At 41.4% G+C, this 18,775-nt stretch overlaps 1 protein-coding gene across 1 annotated transcript in view; it reads right to left on the reverse strand.

Moving 5' to 3' along the window:
* Positions 1-6,000: 6,000 nt before the first annotated feature.
* tmem8b (transmembrane protein 8B) overlaps positions 6,001-18,775 on the reverse strand; it is a 34,944-nt gene continuing 22,169 nt past the window's right edge. The window contains exons 9-13 of the mRNA XM_041936408.1: positions 18,142-18,284; positions 15,725-15,903; positions 14,893-15,039; positions 10,167-10,283; positions 6,001-6,336 (exon numbers count right to left, since the gene is read on the reverse strand). Of these exons, the coding sequence (XP_041792342.1) occupies positions 6,001-6,336; positions 10,167-10,283; positions 14,893-15,039; positions 15,725-15,903; positions 18,142-18,284 (922 nt within the window). The remainder of the gene's footprint in view (positions 6,337-10,166; positions 10,284-14,892; positions 15,040-15,724; positions 15,904-18,141; positions 18,285-18,775) is intronic.

Consider the following 18,775-nt stretch of genomic DNA (forward strand, 5'->3'; position numbering starts at 1 on the left):
AAAAATAAAAAAAAAGCGAGTAACTTACAAGTAAAAAACTCACTACAGCAAGTAAATAGCAAACAAAATGTAATACAGTAGCAACAAGGAGTCCTGAGAGACAGCAGGAACAACAGGATCTGGCCTGGGGCTTTCTATACGGGATATTGATCAGCTGCACATTGTGAGCCGGTGTGTGATCAGTTGTACAGAGTTAACTAGCTGCCATAGGGATAACTAGACAGGTGAACTAGGAAACTATTGAAACAATCTCCTGTTGAAATGCATATGCATTTTCTGTTCTGGACGTCAACACCCAGCCCACTGACAACATTCAGACAACCTCAGTTGACTTCTTCCTCTTCCCTTTGACTGCTTTGAATGTTCGCTACAGGGTTTGTTCCCCAGTACAGTATTTAACCTGCAGCCCTGACTTCAGTAGCTGAGATAAAACTCAAGAGTCTCCACTTTTCCTGCAGTCTCTGCGCTGTTTTAAAGAACGGCTTCTCTGCCTCCTCTAACTGATAGAGCCACAGCAGCTGTAATAACTTCATTGCTGGTTTTGCTCTCTTCCCTAACTTCTAATATCCCTCATGAACATTCACTAATCTCTCATTTATATTTAAGTCACAGCTTTATGCAGAATGTCTGGCTCGCGAGGCAAATGAGGCTTGTAACTGTTTCAGGCTCGATTTAAGTGAGTGATAGCATGATGAAGATGCAGGGAAAAGCCAAATGTTTTGCCCCCTGATGTTTGTGTTGCAACGCAGTCGGAGAAGCTTTGACCTCGCCGTGAAAAATGGAATGAAAAATGCGAAATAAGAGAGAAAAATGGGAAATAAACAACTATATTTATTTCCTGTAATTAAAGTGGCCCGTCCAAAATACAATTGATTGTTATTTGGCTGAACCTGAACTAACCGAGAATCATTATGGACCAGTGGTTTCACCCTAGAGTGCATCTGGTCCTATTAAATGGCCTCATATTTCCTGGTTGCTATCATGCAGAACAAACGTTGGACCTGTGACTCTCACCAGATGAATGCCCAAACCATTACAGAGTGACCAACATGTTTAATGGTGGGCAACAGACATTGTAGGTTAAATGCATCCTTTGGCTTTCTTCAAATTCAAACCACTCTGGATGAAGAGAGGCTGAACGATGACTCACTCGTTCCCCATCAGCCCTTCAGCGTCTCTGCTCTTTAGACCACATTATGCATCTATGTGTGTTGACCTTGGACACAGGTGGTGCACAGACTTTTCTGCTATAGGCCACAGCTTTGGGACGCTTATGATGTGCAGTTTTGTTGACACTGAGATGGAAATTTAATTCTAAATGGAGGAAGGAGGCAGTTTTGGACACGTTTGGAATAAGCTGGCATCATTTTAAGTGTGTTCCCTCTGCAGCATTCAGTAGTTTCATTTTGTCTGATACACCTACAATTTAAGGTGCCTCTGTTGTTCCTCTTTGTAGCTCCGTTTTCCATCTTTTGTTGATTTTTTTGACTTCTGTAATAATAAACTTATAAACTTAAAAACTTAAAAAACGTAAAAATAAACTTACCGCAAATTGGTATTCAAACGAATATGACTTGTGTGACTGCTTTGTAATTGTGCTTCAGTTCTTTAGAATTCAAAGTCCTGTTTTCATGTGGTATCATGTTGTCTGCTCACTGCAGTTTAATAACAGGCATCTCTTGTCGTGAAGCTCATGTCTTTTTCTGATGCTAATTGCTATGACTTGTTTTTTATAATGAACGTTTGACATCACACAGTATGTCTGTGCATTACACACACACCTGTTTCCCACCTTTCTGCAGAAAACAGCTTGTACGAACTTGTAACGCTGAAAGCTGACATACCCTTAAGGTGAGCCTTCACGTGCATGTGATGTGAAGCACGTGAATGTGATGTGTACTGTAGCTGTTTTACAGGTGTTTGACATGTTATGAATGTGTTACTTCGAGCAAAGTGTTCTCCATTAAGGGATATTGTTAATTTGAGTGCCTGATTTTGGATTGCTGCACATTATCATCTATATTGAGATGCAAACAGGTGTCCTTAAAGATTCAAAAAAATATACAACATGGACCACAGTTGAGAACAATTCTCTCTGTTTAGGGTACAGTATTTGAAACGTTTCTGTCCCAAGACGAGGCTCTATGGATGGTAACGTCGGTGTATCACTCTGTCGGTCTGTCAATCTACCGCTTTGGAACAAATATTGAAGTTACTACCGTGAAAATTTGTACAGATATTCATGTTTCCCAGAGGATGAATCCTCCTGACTTTAAGAATTCCCTGCCTCTTCCTCCAGCATCAACAGCAGGGTGAAATCAAAATTATTGGATGGACTACCATGTGCCCCTCAGGATGATCTCCTGAGGCGGTCTCTGTGGCGATCCCCTCACTTTCCCTTTAGCACCATCATCAAATCAATATTTTAGATTGTCCTGTTGGTTTAGGATCACATACCTGCTAAACTAATGACATTCTTGTCAGCCTCAGCCGTACTGTGCACAAGAACAGCCTCACCAAGCTGCTGGAAGGGCTTTAGGCACTTTAAGCAAAAAGAGTTGTTTAAACAAACATTAAGGACCAACAATATATTGACATGAGAATTTAAGGTTGCAAGAGTCAAATAAAATAAAAACCAGCAAAAGTCATATTTGGACGTCCTGTGGCTCATCGTATTTCAGCCCAGTAGCTCTGCACTCATACTGCAGGATTTACCCAAGGAAAAACAGCCATGCAAATAAGCCAAGCTGAAATTGCTCCAGTGCTGTAGGTTATGGTGTGTCAGAGTAATAATCCTGTTAGATATGTTAGCCAAGAATCCATGAATACAAAGAAGGTACTTGCTTTGATTTCATGTGTGGTGGAAGTACAGGGATATCCAGTGTTTGAAATTTCAATATCTAAGACCTTGTCATTTTGGTCTAATTTGTCTCATTTAGTACAGTCACAGGCCTTTTATTCCCGCCAAGGGGTGCACTCTGCACTTGGAATATTGAGTCTCTTATTACATGAATTTCCATTACTTGGCTTTTCATTGAAGTGGCTTAGAAGTGACTGAGAAATGCCCTGAAATATATACAGTTTTACAAAGTTTTGTGTTGATTCAACCAGTGTTTTCATTTTGCATTTTGATTTATTTCTCCTTTCACTATCAACTGAATGCTTTTAGAAAAGTGCTCCTTAAAATAGCTTGCATTTCATAAGCTTGCACAAAAAACGTTTTCTTTTTAATGAGATGGAGAGAGCAACAAGGATTTTTTTTTTAACATATAGGTTGTGTGAGTTGTGGTTTGTGCAGTTTAATATATATGCTTTAATATACAGTAAAAATAAAAAAATGATGAGGCTATAAAGGATATAAATATCACTATGATTCAACAAATTTTAGATAAAAGCATGAAGCAATTCTAGTGTATTACTCATATTGCCACTTGATAGACATCTTTTTTGTACGTGTGTGTACTATTGCTTTTTTCCCTTTTAGACAAAGACAGAGAATAGAGAAGAAAAGTGATTGTAAGGTCTTTAAATGTCCTCCAGTGACCTGATTCTATCACATTTTCAAAGCTCAACAGAAACACCGCAAGTAAAGAATTGATGCATAATTAGCTGCAGCAGTTGCAGCTCTGGTAAAACTGAGGAATTGTTTTTTGTCTCCTCTATCTTGCTGTGTATATAAATGCTTTGAAAAGAAAAAAGAAAAAAAAAAGATTATAGGTCATTGGGTTTATTTTGCATCACTAGAAACTTCTTAATCACTTAGTAAATCTACACTAAAAAAACATCTTTTTTTTTTAGTTCCGTATGTTTATTTAAATATCCTTAAAGGAATAATTTCACATTTTGGAAAAAACACTCATACACTTTCTTGCTGAGAGTGAGAGAAGAAGATACCACTTTCATATCTGTCTGCTACAGAAAGGTCCCCAGATGATGACGCTTACAGCTTTTCCTCTGGTGTCACAAGCAGTCATAGTTTTCACTCCTGTAAATATCTCAACATCTGCTCAGTTGATAAGGACAAAATTTGGTACAAATATCCACGTTTCCTGCTTTCCCGACTCTCGATCCTTTGACTTTTCCAGCCTCACCAGCCATGGTTTGGTTATTTTTTGTTTTTTATTAAAACATCTGGACAGCTGTCCGCCTCAGAGGATGAATTGTGATCACTTTGATCCCCTGACCTTTCATCTGTCACCAAAATGTCAGCAAAACTAATGACTATCCCGTAAACCCCAACTGTGCTTTGTGTTTAGTGCTAGTAACATGCCAACACCTCAGACTAAGATGATGAAGACCAAAGATGCTCTATAACAAACGATCATGCATTGCAAGCTGCACCAATGCTAAGAAATGGTACAGAATCACTATTGCTGGGCCATGTCAAAGCAACAGAACACTAAATACAGTACGAATTCAATGTCTGTGCCTTATTTTGATGCTTGTTTTTTTTTTAATCTGCTATCTTAATGTGCTCGCTCCAGATCTCCAGATCTCATGAGCGTGTTGCTGAGACAGAACAAAGTTAATTTTCTCCTGATTTGTTTGACTGAAAAAAGCCGTTTTAGTGTCAGAATGCTCTGAAGATGTGTGTCTTGTGAAAAATGGGTCCAGTATCTGCTCATATCAGAATCTGTGCTCATCTGTGAGTGCATAGACTCAGGACCTGCCGCTAACGTCCTGAAGCTTTGGCGCTCTGTCCAAACCCGTGTCAACATGCTAGCATCATCAACGTGCACTGTCAATGTTAGCATTTAGTTGAAGTAAAGCCTCAGAGAGCTGCTGGCATTGCCGTTGACTCTTTATCTAGTTTATTAGTGTGTTTACAACTTGGGTACAATATGTTCACTTGCAAGAAATGAATGAATTCTTTCATCTTTCTTTTCTGAAATAATTTGATGCGACTGGGCGAGCTCACAGCGCAAGATGATAAATACTGAGGAGCTGCTGATGGATCACGCCTAATAAGGCATAAAGCAAAGAGTCATAAAACTCCCACTTTCCTTATATAAGAGAGAGGCTGCATATCGACAGTGCGCTCTGAAGCTGCCATACTGCTGCTCTGTAGGAGAATTATTTATCTCTTGCTCTATTCCTGGGAGGAAGCTGTTGACAGCGTCTCATCTCACTGTCTGAGTACCAGCGGCTTCCATTAGGGCAGGAATTGCAATATGATGTCTTGTCGTGGGAGGTTCACCAGTTGCGCTACACTTAAAAGCTTCGCAAGCAGAAGTAATACTGAGGCAAAGAAAGAAAACATTTATTGTTTATGAATGTGGTGTCACACAGGTCCTGTCAGAAAAGAACAGGGAGGTGAGGTCTTGGTTTGAGGTCTCTGAAATAATCCTGCCTCCCCTCTTCTCTTTCAACAGGCAGCTGGACTTTGGAATTGTTCCCATCAAGAACAATCAGCACATTCGTGTAAAAGCGATACATTGCAATTGCAAAAGACAGTCTAACATTCCACATGACAACTAGGTTTTACATTTGTGATGCCCACTGTAGTTTATATTGTTATAAAAATGTACAGAATAACATTTTTGTGTCTCAGTGCAAAAGATATATTCCAAAAGAATTTCAGAAAAGCCGTGCCCTTGATAAACGTCCCCCCACGTCGTCCCCCGGTCTGTGCCCCAACAGTAAAATAACGGGCCTGTTTACAAGACCACCAATAAATAACCAACAGAAGCAGTTTTACAGTCATCGTCAGATAGCAGCAGTGTTTCAGCTTTGACTTTAAATACATATTCACAAATAACTGTGTGTCACTGTACACCCACAATTCATCAGAACAACTTTAACTATAGATAATAATAATTACAGTTGTATTGATAGTAATTACCATGACAATAACAACCAAAAAGAAATCCAATGTGTCACATCTGCATTAAAGTATTTACATTGCTTTTTCAAGTTCTGTGGCTTAATTTCCCGTGTGTGAATTTCCCAAGTAAAAGAAGGCAATGGAGTGTCTCTAAGGTAAAAGGAGTGGGGAGTTTATCAGCTGGTACAGATGCTGTTGATGGAGATGATGGCCGGGTCCACCAGACCCAGCTCCTCGTGCTCGTTAACGCACAGCTGATAGCCGCAGCCCCGCCTACGCTTCAGCGGGGTCACCTTGGCGTCGGGCTTGGCGCGAGGCGGCAGGAGGAAGCCCACGCTCCCTGCGATCAGCATGTGCCAGATGCTGTGGATGTAGAAGTAGTTCTCCTCGGTCTCCACGAAGGCGTAGAGGGCCACGGCAGACGTGGCGATCATGGTGCCAGGGAAGAGGAAGAACACCCAGCGCTTCCAGGTGGGCGGGTAGCAACGCCGCCGACGGATGGTGCGCACCGTCTGACAGGCCAACAGACACATAACACAACGTTTTCAACCATTTGGACCTATTTTCTATGAAGTACAAACCAGCAAAGTGCAAACTGTAGATTAAAGGTTCAGTGTGTAGGATTCAAGGGGATCTACTGGCAGATATGTAATCCAATAAATTTGTTACATCTACAGTGAGAGCGGATCCTCTACCATAGAGGCTGCCATGTTTCACCACTGTGTTTCTACCGTAGCCCAGAATGGACAAATCAAACACTGGCTCTAGAGCACCTTGCATTTTTACATGGCCTCAGTAGAGAAGGGTGAGGCGAGGGGTGTTCAGCTGGTCTCTGGGTTTTTTCAAGGCATTCTTTGAGTGGTGTGGATATCTAACTTGTTTCTCAGGAGGCTTCTTGGATGTGTCATTTAGTTACAGGTAAGATAACATGTTCAATGGGCCCACTTAATGAATACCAACTAAATTATCTGAGCTAGGAAATGACGATTACATAAAAAAAATAGAGAGTTTATAATAAGAAGAAGAAATCCCAGGAAATGACTGCATTAAGATGCTTGTAAGCAAACATACACAGGTGTTGTTCAGACAGGCTCAGGTGTTTCTTTTATACAAGTACTTGTAAGAATTGGGGGTATAAAGTATGTGCGCACTAGGAAGCAAACTATAGCGTAAAGAAAACACAGAAGAAATCAGGAAACGGGATAAATGCCACTCTGGTAATCTGTGAAACACACATGAAAGAATCTGGATTAATTCATATAAATGGACCAGCCTGATGTCTGGCTGTGGTATAGGTCATAAACCCCGCCCCCTCCATGTTAGCAGATGGGACATGAGCCAAACTAAAAAATCTACGTACACATCAATTCATTCTTCAAAAGATCGTGCTGATGTGTGTTCAAGTGCTCATTTTTCTGATAAGTTTGGTTTTAGTCTAAGGGTGTAACAACATGATTGACAGCAAACCCTAACCCATGACTGAGTCAAGCAGGCATAAAGGCAGGTATAGCGATGCCAGTGGCTCCAGCCACTGGGGCTGTGATGTCACCAGCGCTTTGCTAAAACGAGCAAAGAAGTGGGTGTTCGCCATATGTGCTGAGATGTATGTATCTCTGTAAGAGCACACTCCCAGCTTAAAACGCTGTCTTGGCTATGCAAAAAACTGCAAATAAAATGTGTCAATTAATGTCATTTCAATTTCAGTTCTTGTAATTAGTTCCAAATTAAACAGTCCTCTCCAAAAAACATTAAGAAATAACAGTTAGCATATCAATTTCTTTCTCCAAAATTATTAGGAATCTGAGGGACCCATAAAATAAACCATTTTACAGTTTATTTCTTTTGCAATTGATCTCAAAGGCCCTGTGTTTAATGTTCTCATTTCCCTAATTTAATGAACACATGTCATGTAGAAACAGGATATTGAAGTGGGAGATCACACGGGAAGCAGTCATTCAAACATGGAGACCAATCAGGTTTCAGCGAGGGGGCAGCAGGCCGTTTAGTTTGATTGGAGGAACAGAGGGGTGGGATTCTTCATAAGTCTCCATTGGTTTTATTGTCTACAAATTGCATTCACGTCAACCACTGCAGCATAAAGTCCATCACGACGACCATAATCAGCTGATAGATGTTTTAAATTGGGCATCGGTGATTGGCCAGTCACCGCTTTGGCTGTTTTGTCATTTATACTCATGTTCCCTCTGGCAGTAACTGGATATGATGTCTCTATTTGTTTAACATAGAGAATGTGCTCATTCTGGCCCACAATTGCTGTAAGTGTTGCACAGAGAGACTTGGACATTTCATTTCATTTCCACCTAAACAGCGTTTAGAGAGTGCTTCATTATTGTATTCCGTCTCTATTGTCATTGGTTCATAAACACTGACTGCTTGCGTTACATTACCGCAAAACATTACCATAAAGAATCCCTACATTGTCGAGGGAAATGCACATAAGTCGTTCATGAATGACAAGAATAATTATGTGCTCTTGCAGTGAAACGGTGCTGATTGAGTTATTATGCTGTGTACATTTTAGGCCAAAGACTAATATTCTGTGTGAAGCCAAGTGAAGAAAAACATGAAATGTGTTTTTTACTGTTCCAATTCCCTTTTTCTGGTCAAAACAATTTCACATCAGGATGGTCTTTTTGTGCATACATACGTCAGGGGCCTCATTTAGTATGGAGAAGTGGGGATATTTGGCATTGACAGATTTGAACTTCTCCCCTTCTTCTTACTGCTCATGACACCCCTGCAAAGCAGCAGGCACTCTGTGCCCTCCGCTTGGCTGATCTAATTCGGTTGTGTCTGGGAACATTCAGAATGCCAGGCTTTGCAGAAACATGACAGGTTGAAATGAAAGGGCTCTTGTAGAAAATGTGCGGTGCTCAAACTCAGAGGTGCGGTGCCGAGGAGAGAATGCTGAAATGTAGACATACGCTATTGAGCAGCTGATAAATTATGAAGTGTCAAACAATCAAAGCATGAGCCCAACTTTATCTTTAAAAACGGCAACATTAGCATTAGATCCAAGCGATTTAATATGGAAAATTTGCTGCGCTGAGTTTGCTATTATGGCCAGTTGGTGTGTGGTTCATCGCCACAGGGAGCTCATGGATTATGCCTCTGTGTTTCCATCATTTTGACATTGAACAAAATCGGTGTATACTTCCGTTCTGTGGTCACAGTATAGCAGACCATGATGTTTGCATTCTATAACATATGTCAACAAGCCATCTATAATTGAATGACAAATGTGCCAACGCCAAAAGAAAGCCAGCCAAATAGTGGAAGCCAGTGGCTTTATGTCAGTCTCAGAATAGACTCGAATCTGAATGACACAGTAGTGCCGCGCATGAATTATGAAGCGCTATTGTTGATCTCGGAAGAAAAGGATCTTGTCTACGGTAAAATATACCGTCTCCTACCCTTGGTGCTAAAACTGGAGGGTTTACATAGTGGAATTAAACAATGCTTCATCTTCCACAGTTTCTGTAGGAACCTACAGCTCACAGAAAGATAACTCTCAGAGCTACAACTCCCACACTTTATTCAAAGCAAAGCTTTCTCCGAGGAAGCCACAAACCTTGTTTTCAAACTCATGTCAGAGGTTTGGTGTTAAAGGCTTTTTTCAAGAACCTTGCCTGAAAGACTATTATTTTTTATCTTCTCAGTTCAGGGAGCACATTATGACTCGGAGAGGAGTCAGTGAAAGTACAAGCTGACTTATAATGGAACTACAACCCATGACTAATACCCACAGGCTGCAAAACTTTTAAAGCCCCTTCCATGCTAATGTAAAATAGCTTCATTGGTCAGAAACCCACAGTTTTTAGCCATGCACATGTTTCAGCCCCACAATCCAGCTCTAAGCTTAAATGATGGATTAAGTCCATTTACACTTACTGGCGTGAGGAACAATAGGCGGACAGTGCCGACACATTTCATCTGCATGTTTGAACAAGCTTGGCTTTGAATGTCAAACACACATTATGCATTAAAATTAATTATATTTTATCCTGTGCAAAAATCCTTTGTAGACCAGTTGCCCACACACTGAAAGAAGAAATATTTCTTGGGGAAAAATTAACCTCTGAAATACAGGATTTGGAAGCTGCAATTGTTCCAGATTTTACAAGAACACACTGCACATTGCATACAGGCTGACTTTTTTAAATTCCTTCATTTTTGCTATATCACCATAAAAAATCAATATGCAAATTACATTTTCAATTTTCTATATACAGAGGCTACTGTTTTCAAGTATGAACTCATGATGGAATAAATCCCTTTTTCACCGAGCACCTCTCTACTATGCAGTAAATATATGACTTACCCATGCCACGGCCATGATGCCCAGAGCAAACAGGCTGGGTCCCAGCAGGTTCCACAGACCGTGACGATCTAGCTGCAAAGCCATGGACAGAGACATCGCCCCCAGCAGATACAGCACCTTGACAAAAGACACATGGATCAATAACGGCCCTCCACAAACACTGTGGCCACTGTTACTTCTGCAGTAAATAAGAGAAACAGCACATCGCTGCTTTTGGGGAGACAAATACTGTCAAAATTGTAATTGCAATCTCCCCACACGTATGAAAAACAGGAACAAATGCTTTGCAGTTGCATCACAGATCTTTTAGTAATGATAGACAGTTACTGAAACACCAGGAGACGATTTTCAGTTGCTGTCTATGCAACCATGGTTTAATCATTTCTCCACCTGTGTCCTGTTTTTTTGTCCTGTTTTTTTCTAACGCAGCTGGTGCATTCATGGAGGTCTGGTGGAGATAAAGAAAGCTAAGCCTTACTGGAAAAAAGTGTTGTAGTGTTGTGGGTGCACCTCAGTTCAGTAAGGTTAAGAAAAACAAATAGTGATGTGAAGGAGAACTGAAATATGCTGTTGGCTTTGTTATGTTAACTAGCCAGCCAGCTAATTTGGAAACCATACCTACGAATGATCAGGGCTGGAGATATGCTGTTTGGTTCTCATTGTCAGCCAGTCCAATGAAAAGATGAACACCAACTATGTATTGTCTGCGTAGGCAAAGTGGAGCGTATTCCTCTGTGCTGTAGACCTATTAAAAACCCACTGTTGCACTGGGTGACATTTTCCTTCATTACCATGAACACACACACTGTAGTTTATTTTGACTCAATCCCACACACGGCAGCCTGGTGCAGTAAATGTGTGCAAGAGCACCAAATGTATTTTAATCTGTGGCTGAAAATAGTCCTCAACAAATGCACCATTTATTGTTTTAGATATAAAACTACAGTGACCAGTTGTTTTAGGCGATTTGCCTTTTTAAAACAATATATTTGTGTGCCACTGCTAAAGATGTTCATCCGCCACAGAGCACCACAGACAGGGCAGTGGAGTCACACAGTACTGAGAAATGGTTTAATGCATTCTTGTTTTTTCTTTTCATGGGATTTGTTCACGTTAAGAAAAATATAAAATAATGCGAGACTTAACCTGTAATGTTAACAGCCACTGCAAGAGCAGGCTTTCACACATAGCCTGCAAATCTGTGTTAAAACAAGGTAAGACTCTGCCCTAAGGTAAACATCAGTGGGAGGACGGTCAGTACGGAGAATAACTGAGTTGTGCTGAAGTCAAAATTAGCATTTCAAAGTGCTTGCAGAGTAATACAGCATCTGAATGTACTGAGAGCCACAATATAACAATGAAAAACAAAACACTCACAATAAAGGCCCACGCTATAAATAATACCAGTTTAACTTTTTTTTTTGTCAAGCTCACAATTTGACATAAAGCCACAGGATATAAAAGAGATAAAGTGGGAGGGAGGAAAATCAATACGCTGTGCTACACATGCTTTGGGAGAACTTAAGCCTGTCCAGGATGCCTGAGGTCTGCACTCCACCGCCTGGCAGGGAGCGTCAGGAGAAATTGGGGATTTTCGAGCAGGGAAGGAATGGCCCATCTGCAGGAGAACTGGACTAATTGGCACAGAGCAAGGAGGAGAGGAGCAGCGTGGTGCAGCCGGAGGACCCTGTGCAGCAACAGTCATCCGTCATACTGCACCGCTGGATCATCCAGTAGCACCAAAACATGAATGTACCGTATGTACGTGTATTATATGCAGGCATGGACGCGTGCATGGAGGCAGGGGTTACTCGGTAATGAATCTTTATCTGCCACTGTGATGGACGAGCTTGTAAGAATTCTGGTTGGACGTCTATTTTTATCTCTTCCACGTTCATCTTCATGCTTATCAATACACAATAATACAGATCTAAACTGTATTTGTGCATGTGTAGATTACAGCATGCACAATGCTGGTGCCACAACAGCAGTCTTACAAGGGCTATGCTGGAATAACACGATAAAAGTCACTGAATATTTGAAATGATTTCATCGTGGATGATCACTCGTGACCTTTGGGAAGACTATGTGGTGAAGAGCGTCTCAGCACAGAGGTCTGCTGACCAGCTTTCAGAGCTTTCAAACAAATCTCACTGGCTAAAAATAAGATCCCAGCACTACATCTCTCCACCATATTGAAATTAATAATTCATTAATGTTGAAACATCATGTTTCTGCATTATTACACGCGCTTTCACAGCTCTTTGCTCCGTCTCCACACTCTGCTGATCTGCTTCTAGGATTTCCTGCCTCCAACAAACTGTAATTGTTTGCTCAGTTTCACGTAACATCCAGGTGGCTGCTCAGATTTTCAACCTGCACCGTTGATCGTTTGTCCATCTGGTGATTTGCTGAACCCTTTGTCTGACTATTACACATAATTGTGTGACATTATGCAATGTTGCAGCATTCAAACTCTCAGGATGAATTTTGAAAATGTTCATCACCACTTTAGAAAAGTTTGACATTAGTAAATTAATGCAATCGGTTTATGCAAAACATACAATTGATATTAATAATATATCATGGACTAATGATATTAATATGCTATAATATGAGGTTTTTATTGACACTTAGGTCTGATTTTCATAGTTGTGGCAATCATTCCTGCCTGTACTGACCAAGTTATTTGGTAAAGTCTGGGAAAGACGAAGTATTCTGATGGGCCAAGAAGCACAAGACGATCAGCTTTTAAGAGCTTACTTGAAAGAGAAAAGAAAGGCGAACGTTCACGTTCAACAAGACGCCCATTTTCTGCATTCATCACAGTTTACAGATCAACTTTAAACCACCTCATCTGTCCAAAATGCTCTGATCGCCTGAACGCTCATGCTTCATGTCCCATTGTACCCAGATCTCGCAGTTACTTATGTGAGAACAATGCCATTATAACCGCTCAGTAAAAGAGGGCCAGAAGATGAGATCCAAGATGCAATAAAATGTAATTATCCTTTAAATTGATTTATGTGATTCTGATGCAGTAACCTTCAGCAAGTTGAGATTAACAGATCTCCTGAAGCTCTTTCTTTATGTGCACCAGCAAAAACGTGCTTGCCGACATATTTGTGAGGACTTTAAGACATTTCAAGGTCCAAAAGTCACACAGGCACGCACACACACACACACACACACACACACACACACACACACACACACACACACACACTATCAGGTGCTCCGAGGTCCTTCACCCTCTACTGCTGCCGTCATGGACAGAAACAGGCAAACAAACACACACACACAAATAAACAAACACACACACACACACACACACACACACACACACACACACACACACACACACACACACAATCTCTCTGTCGTACACAAACACACACACACAGTTCCACTTGCCAGTCCTGACATGTGCTATTTGATTAGTGACTGCGTACTGCAGCGCTCAGCAAAAATGAAAACTCTAGAGGACAGCAGATGTTCGTATACTCTCCCTCCCTCCCACTACTCCGCCCCCTCCTCCGCTCTCTGTCTCATTTATGGGCATGGACACACACACACACACCCACAGTTTCCCTGAGACTGCTCCATCTTGGTGTGCAGCCAGGGAGTGACCCAGGGAGAAGGTGCACCTGTTAGTGTTTACTGTTATCCACCGCAATATGTCAGCAACCAGAGGATTTAGCACCACACATCCCTGAATCTAACATTGATCTTTTAATTTATAACTAAAAATGGAGGCATATGCGGCACTCATTTATAGCTCTCCTTCATAGCTCTACGGCTCTACTCCTCAGTCCTCAAATCCCTCGTTGCTTCAGGGTAAATCTCGGGTTGTGCTCCCCTAACATGGAGCTCTCAGCTTAGGTGTTGCCAGACTGGGCACATGGCACTGGACATGCGTTATGATCTGCTTCCAGATGTCTGAATCACTGCCCACATCAAACAGTTTGTCAGGCAAATCAAAGAGGTCTGGAGTTGCTCTCGCGAATGGCTGCTTCTCTGTTCAGAGACACAGCCGAGCCAATCAGAGCCTTTGTGGTGGCACTGGCCGCGCGCCACGTGGCCGTGCCGCTTGTGACACAACAGCAGAAGCGGGGAAAACTGCTCATATGAAGGTGGCAGGTATGACTATAAACTTTAATCTTTTCACAGCTTTTGAATGTTTGCAGCACAGCTCAGTACCTTTTGGATTTAGCCACAACTAGTCTGCAAAATGTGCTTCTGCCTTGTTAATGATGCTGTTCGTACACGTGGACACATTGATTCAGGTCAACACAAGTGGCATGTGCTGTTCTGTACAGAGAATTCAAAGAGAGCACAAACCAGCACGGTGTCAGATTCTGAGTGCACTCATTATTAAACTGTGTCCAATGGTGCGTTCAAGTCGGGTCATGTATACCAATGTACTACAAAAAACTGTTTATGTTAACAACCTGCTGACACGTTAACAGCTTTACAAGTGGAAATTATCTGATAGCTCATGGCTCCTACACTTTGTCATGACTTAATCCACTTCAGTGCTGAGCATATAATGTAGTGTTCTCGACTACCCACAGAGAAAATACACGCTCACAAGTTTGGTTAAAATGGAAACAAAATGGCAGTTTGAATATCAGGACAAACGTTGCCTACACTCACTGCTCTGACAGACTACAGTGCTTGACCCTCCTTTGAGTGTAAATAGGTAGTGAGTATAATAGGTACCTACCTGTTTGATGATGGACTTTAGTCGGGCCATAGCAATGACAGTGACCCACACTGACATGAGCGACCCGAGGAAGTCACAGAACTGCAGGACGTCATACTCCATGATGCAAAAAACCACAATACCAGGCTGATCACATGCATGGTAGAACTGTCAGGAGAAGGGGAAAAGGCAGTGGTAAGAACTTTCTTCATAAAAAAATACATGCTCTTTGCTAACGGATGGGTTTATTTCAACCAAAACTACACACATCTTAGAAGTCGAGTTTGTGTCATTATAGAGTAACAGATTTTTGTGTTTAAAGGCAGGATTTTAAAACTATTTCATCTTTTGTACCACAGATCAGTTTATAGTTCAAAGTAATCTACCAGGAATGTGCACTTGCACGTATTTGATCGGCCAACAGAGCGCTTTACTGGCTGATGTCATGTTGCAGCTAAAGTTAAGCATGCGTTGTTTTGCCGGAGCCCTCTGCGTATCAGCAGACTGGCCCTATTCCAATGAAAGAGGGGGCTGTGAAAATCAAGTTGGTTAAAGCATCCTAACAAACATGTTGAAGGTATATCTTTCCACATTTAACATCTGAATTTTCATATCTTAAATTGTTCAAGGTTTGCATTTAGCTCTCAGTCTTCTTCTTCCTTGCTTTTGTTAGTGTATTAGTAACTAACACAGTAACTAAGTATTTTTAGTTTAGTTAAGCTGCAGATGACGCACAATGCAGTAGCACAGTCCTTTGTGCCTGTGTCAGACCCAAAAATATTTTATAGGTCAACTCTGTTTTTTTTACAGAGGATAGAAGAAGCACTACTTTGTTTGCATGGCAGTCACTCACAGTGGAGAAGAACATGGTGAAGATGTAGACTGAAGCCTCCAGCAGGTAGTGGCTTCTGATGGCGATTGCCACAGGAGGGACAAACATCAGGTTACTGAGACAGAGCAGCAGGGTGGAGAGCAGCTGGAAACTGTAGGAGTAGGCCTCTGAGTTGTCCGTGCATCCCCAGCCTTCCCAGCCTAGCACACACAAATGCACACACACACACACACACAGTCAGCGTGTCACTGTATGTCGATCTATGAAAGCAGAGATGTAAGAGTGGAGAGCTTCCGTGTTTGCAGGTTTTATAGCCAGGGGTGCACATAACTGGTCCACAGGTACGCATGTGTGACAAAAATCAGGCATGTGTAACGCCCAGAAAAGTCGGCAGCAACTGTCATTGGCCATCAATACACGTTTTGCATCTACAGTGACCTACTGTAAGAGATGTCCAAAAAACAACAAAAGCAAAAGACTTTTCCCTGACAAGTGACTCCAAGACGTGCTGTGGCCGGAAGCTAACGATGAGGCACCGAAATGTGGTGAAAGATATGTTTGCATCCACATCCAGCAGACAAGACAGGTGCATTTTACAGAGGCTCAAAGGATTCCAATCAATAAGTGGATTGCTATCAAACCAGCTAGTCAAGCTGAAAAGCCCAGTCGCCCACTTGCTAAATGGCGTACCAAGTTGAACAAAGAACGACAGCAAGCTCTGCGTGATGTATTTCTACACGCATTTCATCAGACTAAACATGCATGTCTTTCTATACTGAGGAGTTTGCTTTATTCAAGCGGCTAGGAGGGACGTCGGAGGATCATTGATGTGAAGGGAGAACGCAGATAATTACTATCTAACAATCAGCTCTCACATCTCAGCCTAATGAAAACCAAGTGCAGATCTCGTCTCTCAGCCCTGATGCACGTTCAAACATGACCACAGAGACATTTGACTCAATGGCAGCTGTTGACCTGTGGATGGGGACAGCTAATCTGGGAGGTGCATCTTCAACATCTATTGTGCAGGAAGCTGAAGGTGAGGACAGTGAGGGAGACACCGAGGACGACAGTGAGGAAGACTGCGTTTGTTAGGACCACGGTATGTATGGAGAGAGTGCCAGACACCATCTCCCGGTACTCACCTGAGGACCCAGCTAAAAAATGTATGTGCACCCCTGTTTATAGGTCAGAAAAAAACGAAATAAAAGCAGTACCCTCTTCCTTAAACTCTAAATAAACTTTAGGAAAGTATTCTTGAACCTTTCGTCTGAATGGGTGAGGAAAAACTTCAGAGGATGGATCAGTTTGTTTCTGAAGCTCATCCCTTCAGAATTTACAGCATCTCTTAAAATGGATAAAATATTTATCTCCCGACAAGATCAATGCTTCACTATCCCTGTCTTACAAACACATTTCCCTTTGAAAAATAATCAAAAACAGATACGTGTGAAGTTGTTTATCCTGCACAGCCTCCAGGTGTGAGCTCCATCCTATGTTAAAACAGGCCCGCTTTGCCACAGGAATGGGATCCTTATCAAGCGGCGGATTGGATAAGACAGTGTGAATTAAATATTCGTGAGCACTGTTGAACGGAGGGTTTGCAGCGTGAGACAGGCCAAGGGCAAGCGCTGAATGCAAAGCGCCTGCCAGGAAGCAGTCACACATATGAAGTATGACAATGAATTTAACTGAAGAGAAACCAGCACTGATAAAAGAAGATCAAAGGCAGGATTTAAAAAAGCCTCAGAGGACATGCTTTGTTTAGTTTCATAAGCTCATCTTTTATTGAAAAGCTGTTCGTAATTAAGAGCCTGTTTTATTGTCTTATCAAAACGGCTTATATGAGAAGATTAATACCCGGCCGCTGTATGACTCATTGGACAGCGGCACATACAATTTAATCACTGTACTGCCACTTCATTTCTGGAAGACGACCTGTGCCGGCCCACCTTGCTCTCTTCCATCTTCTTGTCACTCTGCATGATGTATTTTCCAACAAATCAGTAATTCTTTGCAGCAGTGATGACCCGATTTCCTCACGGAAGGCTTTATCTTATCTTGAATGGGAAAAAAGGCTTTTGACTGCTGAAAATCACTTCCATTATTATTAATTCATTGTTACTCTTTTGGCTAATTATTAATTACTGATTGATAATTAAAGGCATTGTTGAGCATACACCATGTTTATACAATAATGTCTCCACGTCTATCAAACAACGGGCTTTGTTTTGCTAGTAACTGGCTTCCCAAAATGGGTTATAGTTAACGTGAATGCAATTTGAAAATAAAGTCATACATTAAATTACCTAATCTGAATTCAGTCACAATCACATTGTGTACAAATTAAAATCAACAAAGAAGCGGAGAGAAAGCTCTCCATGTGTGCGCCTGATAAATACACTGACAATGCAATTTGTTATCAAGTAAAAGGTTACCTGCTTTGCATTCGCATGCAGCATAAAGGTAGTTGTTGGTGCGCAGAAGCTTGCACTGTCCATATGTCCCACAGTCATTGATGCACGGAGTCAGGTATGAGCGCATGTACACCTCAGCGGTGATATTGGTGCACGCCTCAAATCTGGAAAAGTCACAGACAGGTACTTTACTCTGCTAGGCTTATCCAATCTCCAAATTCACAGAGCAATTACAAAAGTAATTTTCCACAAATTACATCTGTGCTTTATAGACCAACAAAGAAGCTAGAGTTCTACAGTGATAGTTTAACCTTCATTAGGTATCTCAATCAGGTATCCCACCTGGACTTTTTCATAACACTCAAACTTTTTTTTTTAGAAAGCACTGAATTTCTAACTTCTCATGTTTGCATCTCCTTTTTTTTTTACTTCTAGAGAACCATTTCAACCAAAAGGTCCATTTTTTTTATTCACGGCCTGACAGAGTTTGTTGTTACATAGTGTACAAACTGATACCTGCAAATGAGCCGATACATCTGTTTATCTCTGACACTGCATGGGAATAGACTAAACCTTGTATATTTGTGCTTGCGCTGTATCTTTTCTAATTGCTCGCTCATACAATTAGTCACAACAAATGAAACTCCAGGAGGCA

The sequence above is a fragment of the Chelmon rostratus genome, chromosome 5 (assembly GCF_017976325.1).
Source record: "Chelmon rostratus isolate fCheRos1 chromosome 5, fCheRos1.pri, whole genome shotgun sequence".
In the NCBI taxonomy this organism is placed as follows: domain Eukaryota; kingdom Metazoa; phylum Chordata; class Actinopteri; order Chaetodontiformes; family Chaetodontidae; genus Chelmon; species Chelmon rostratus.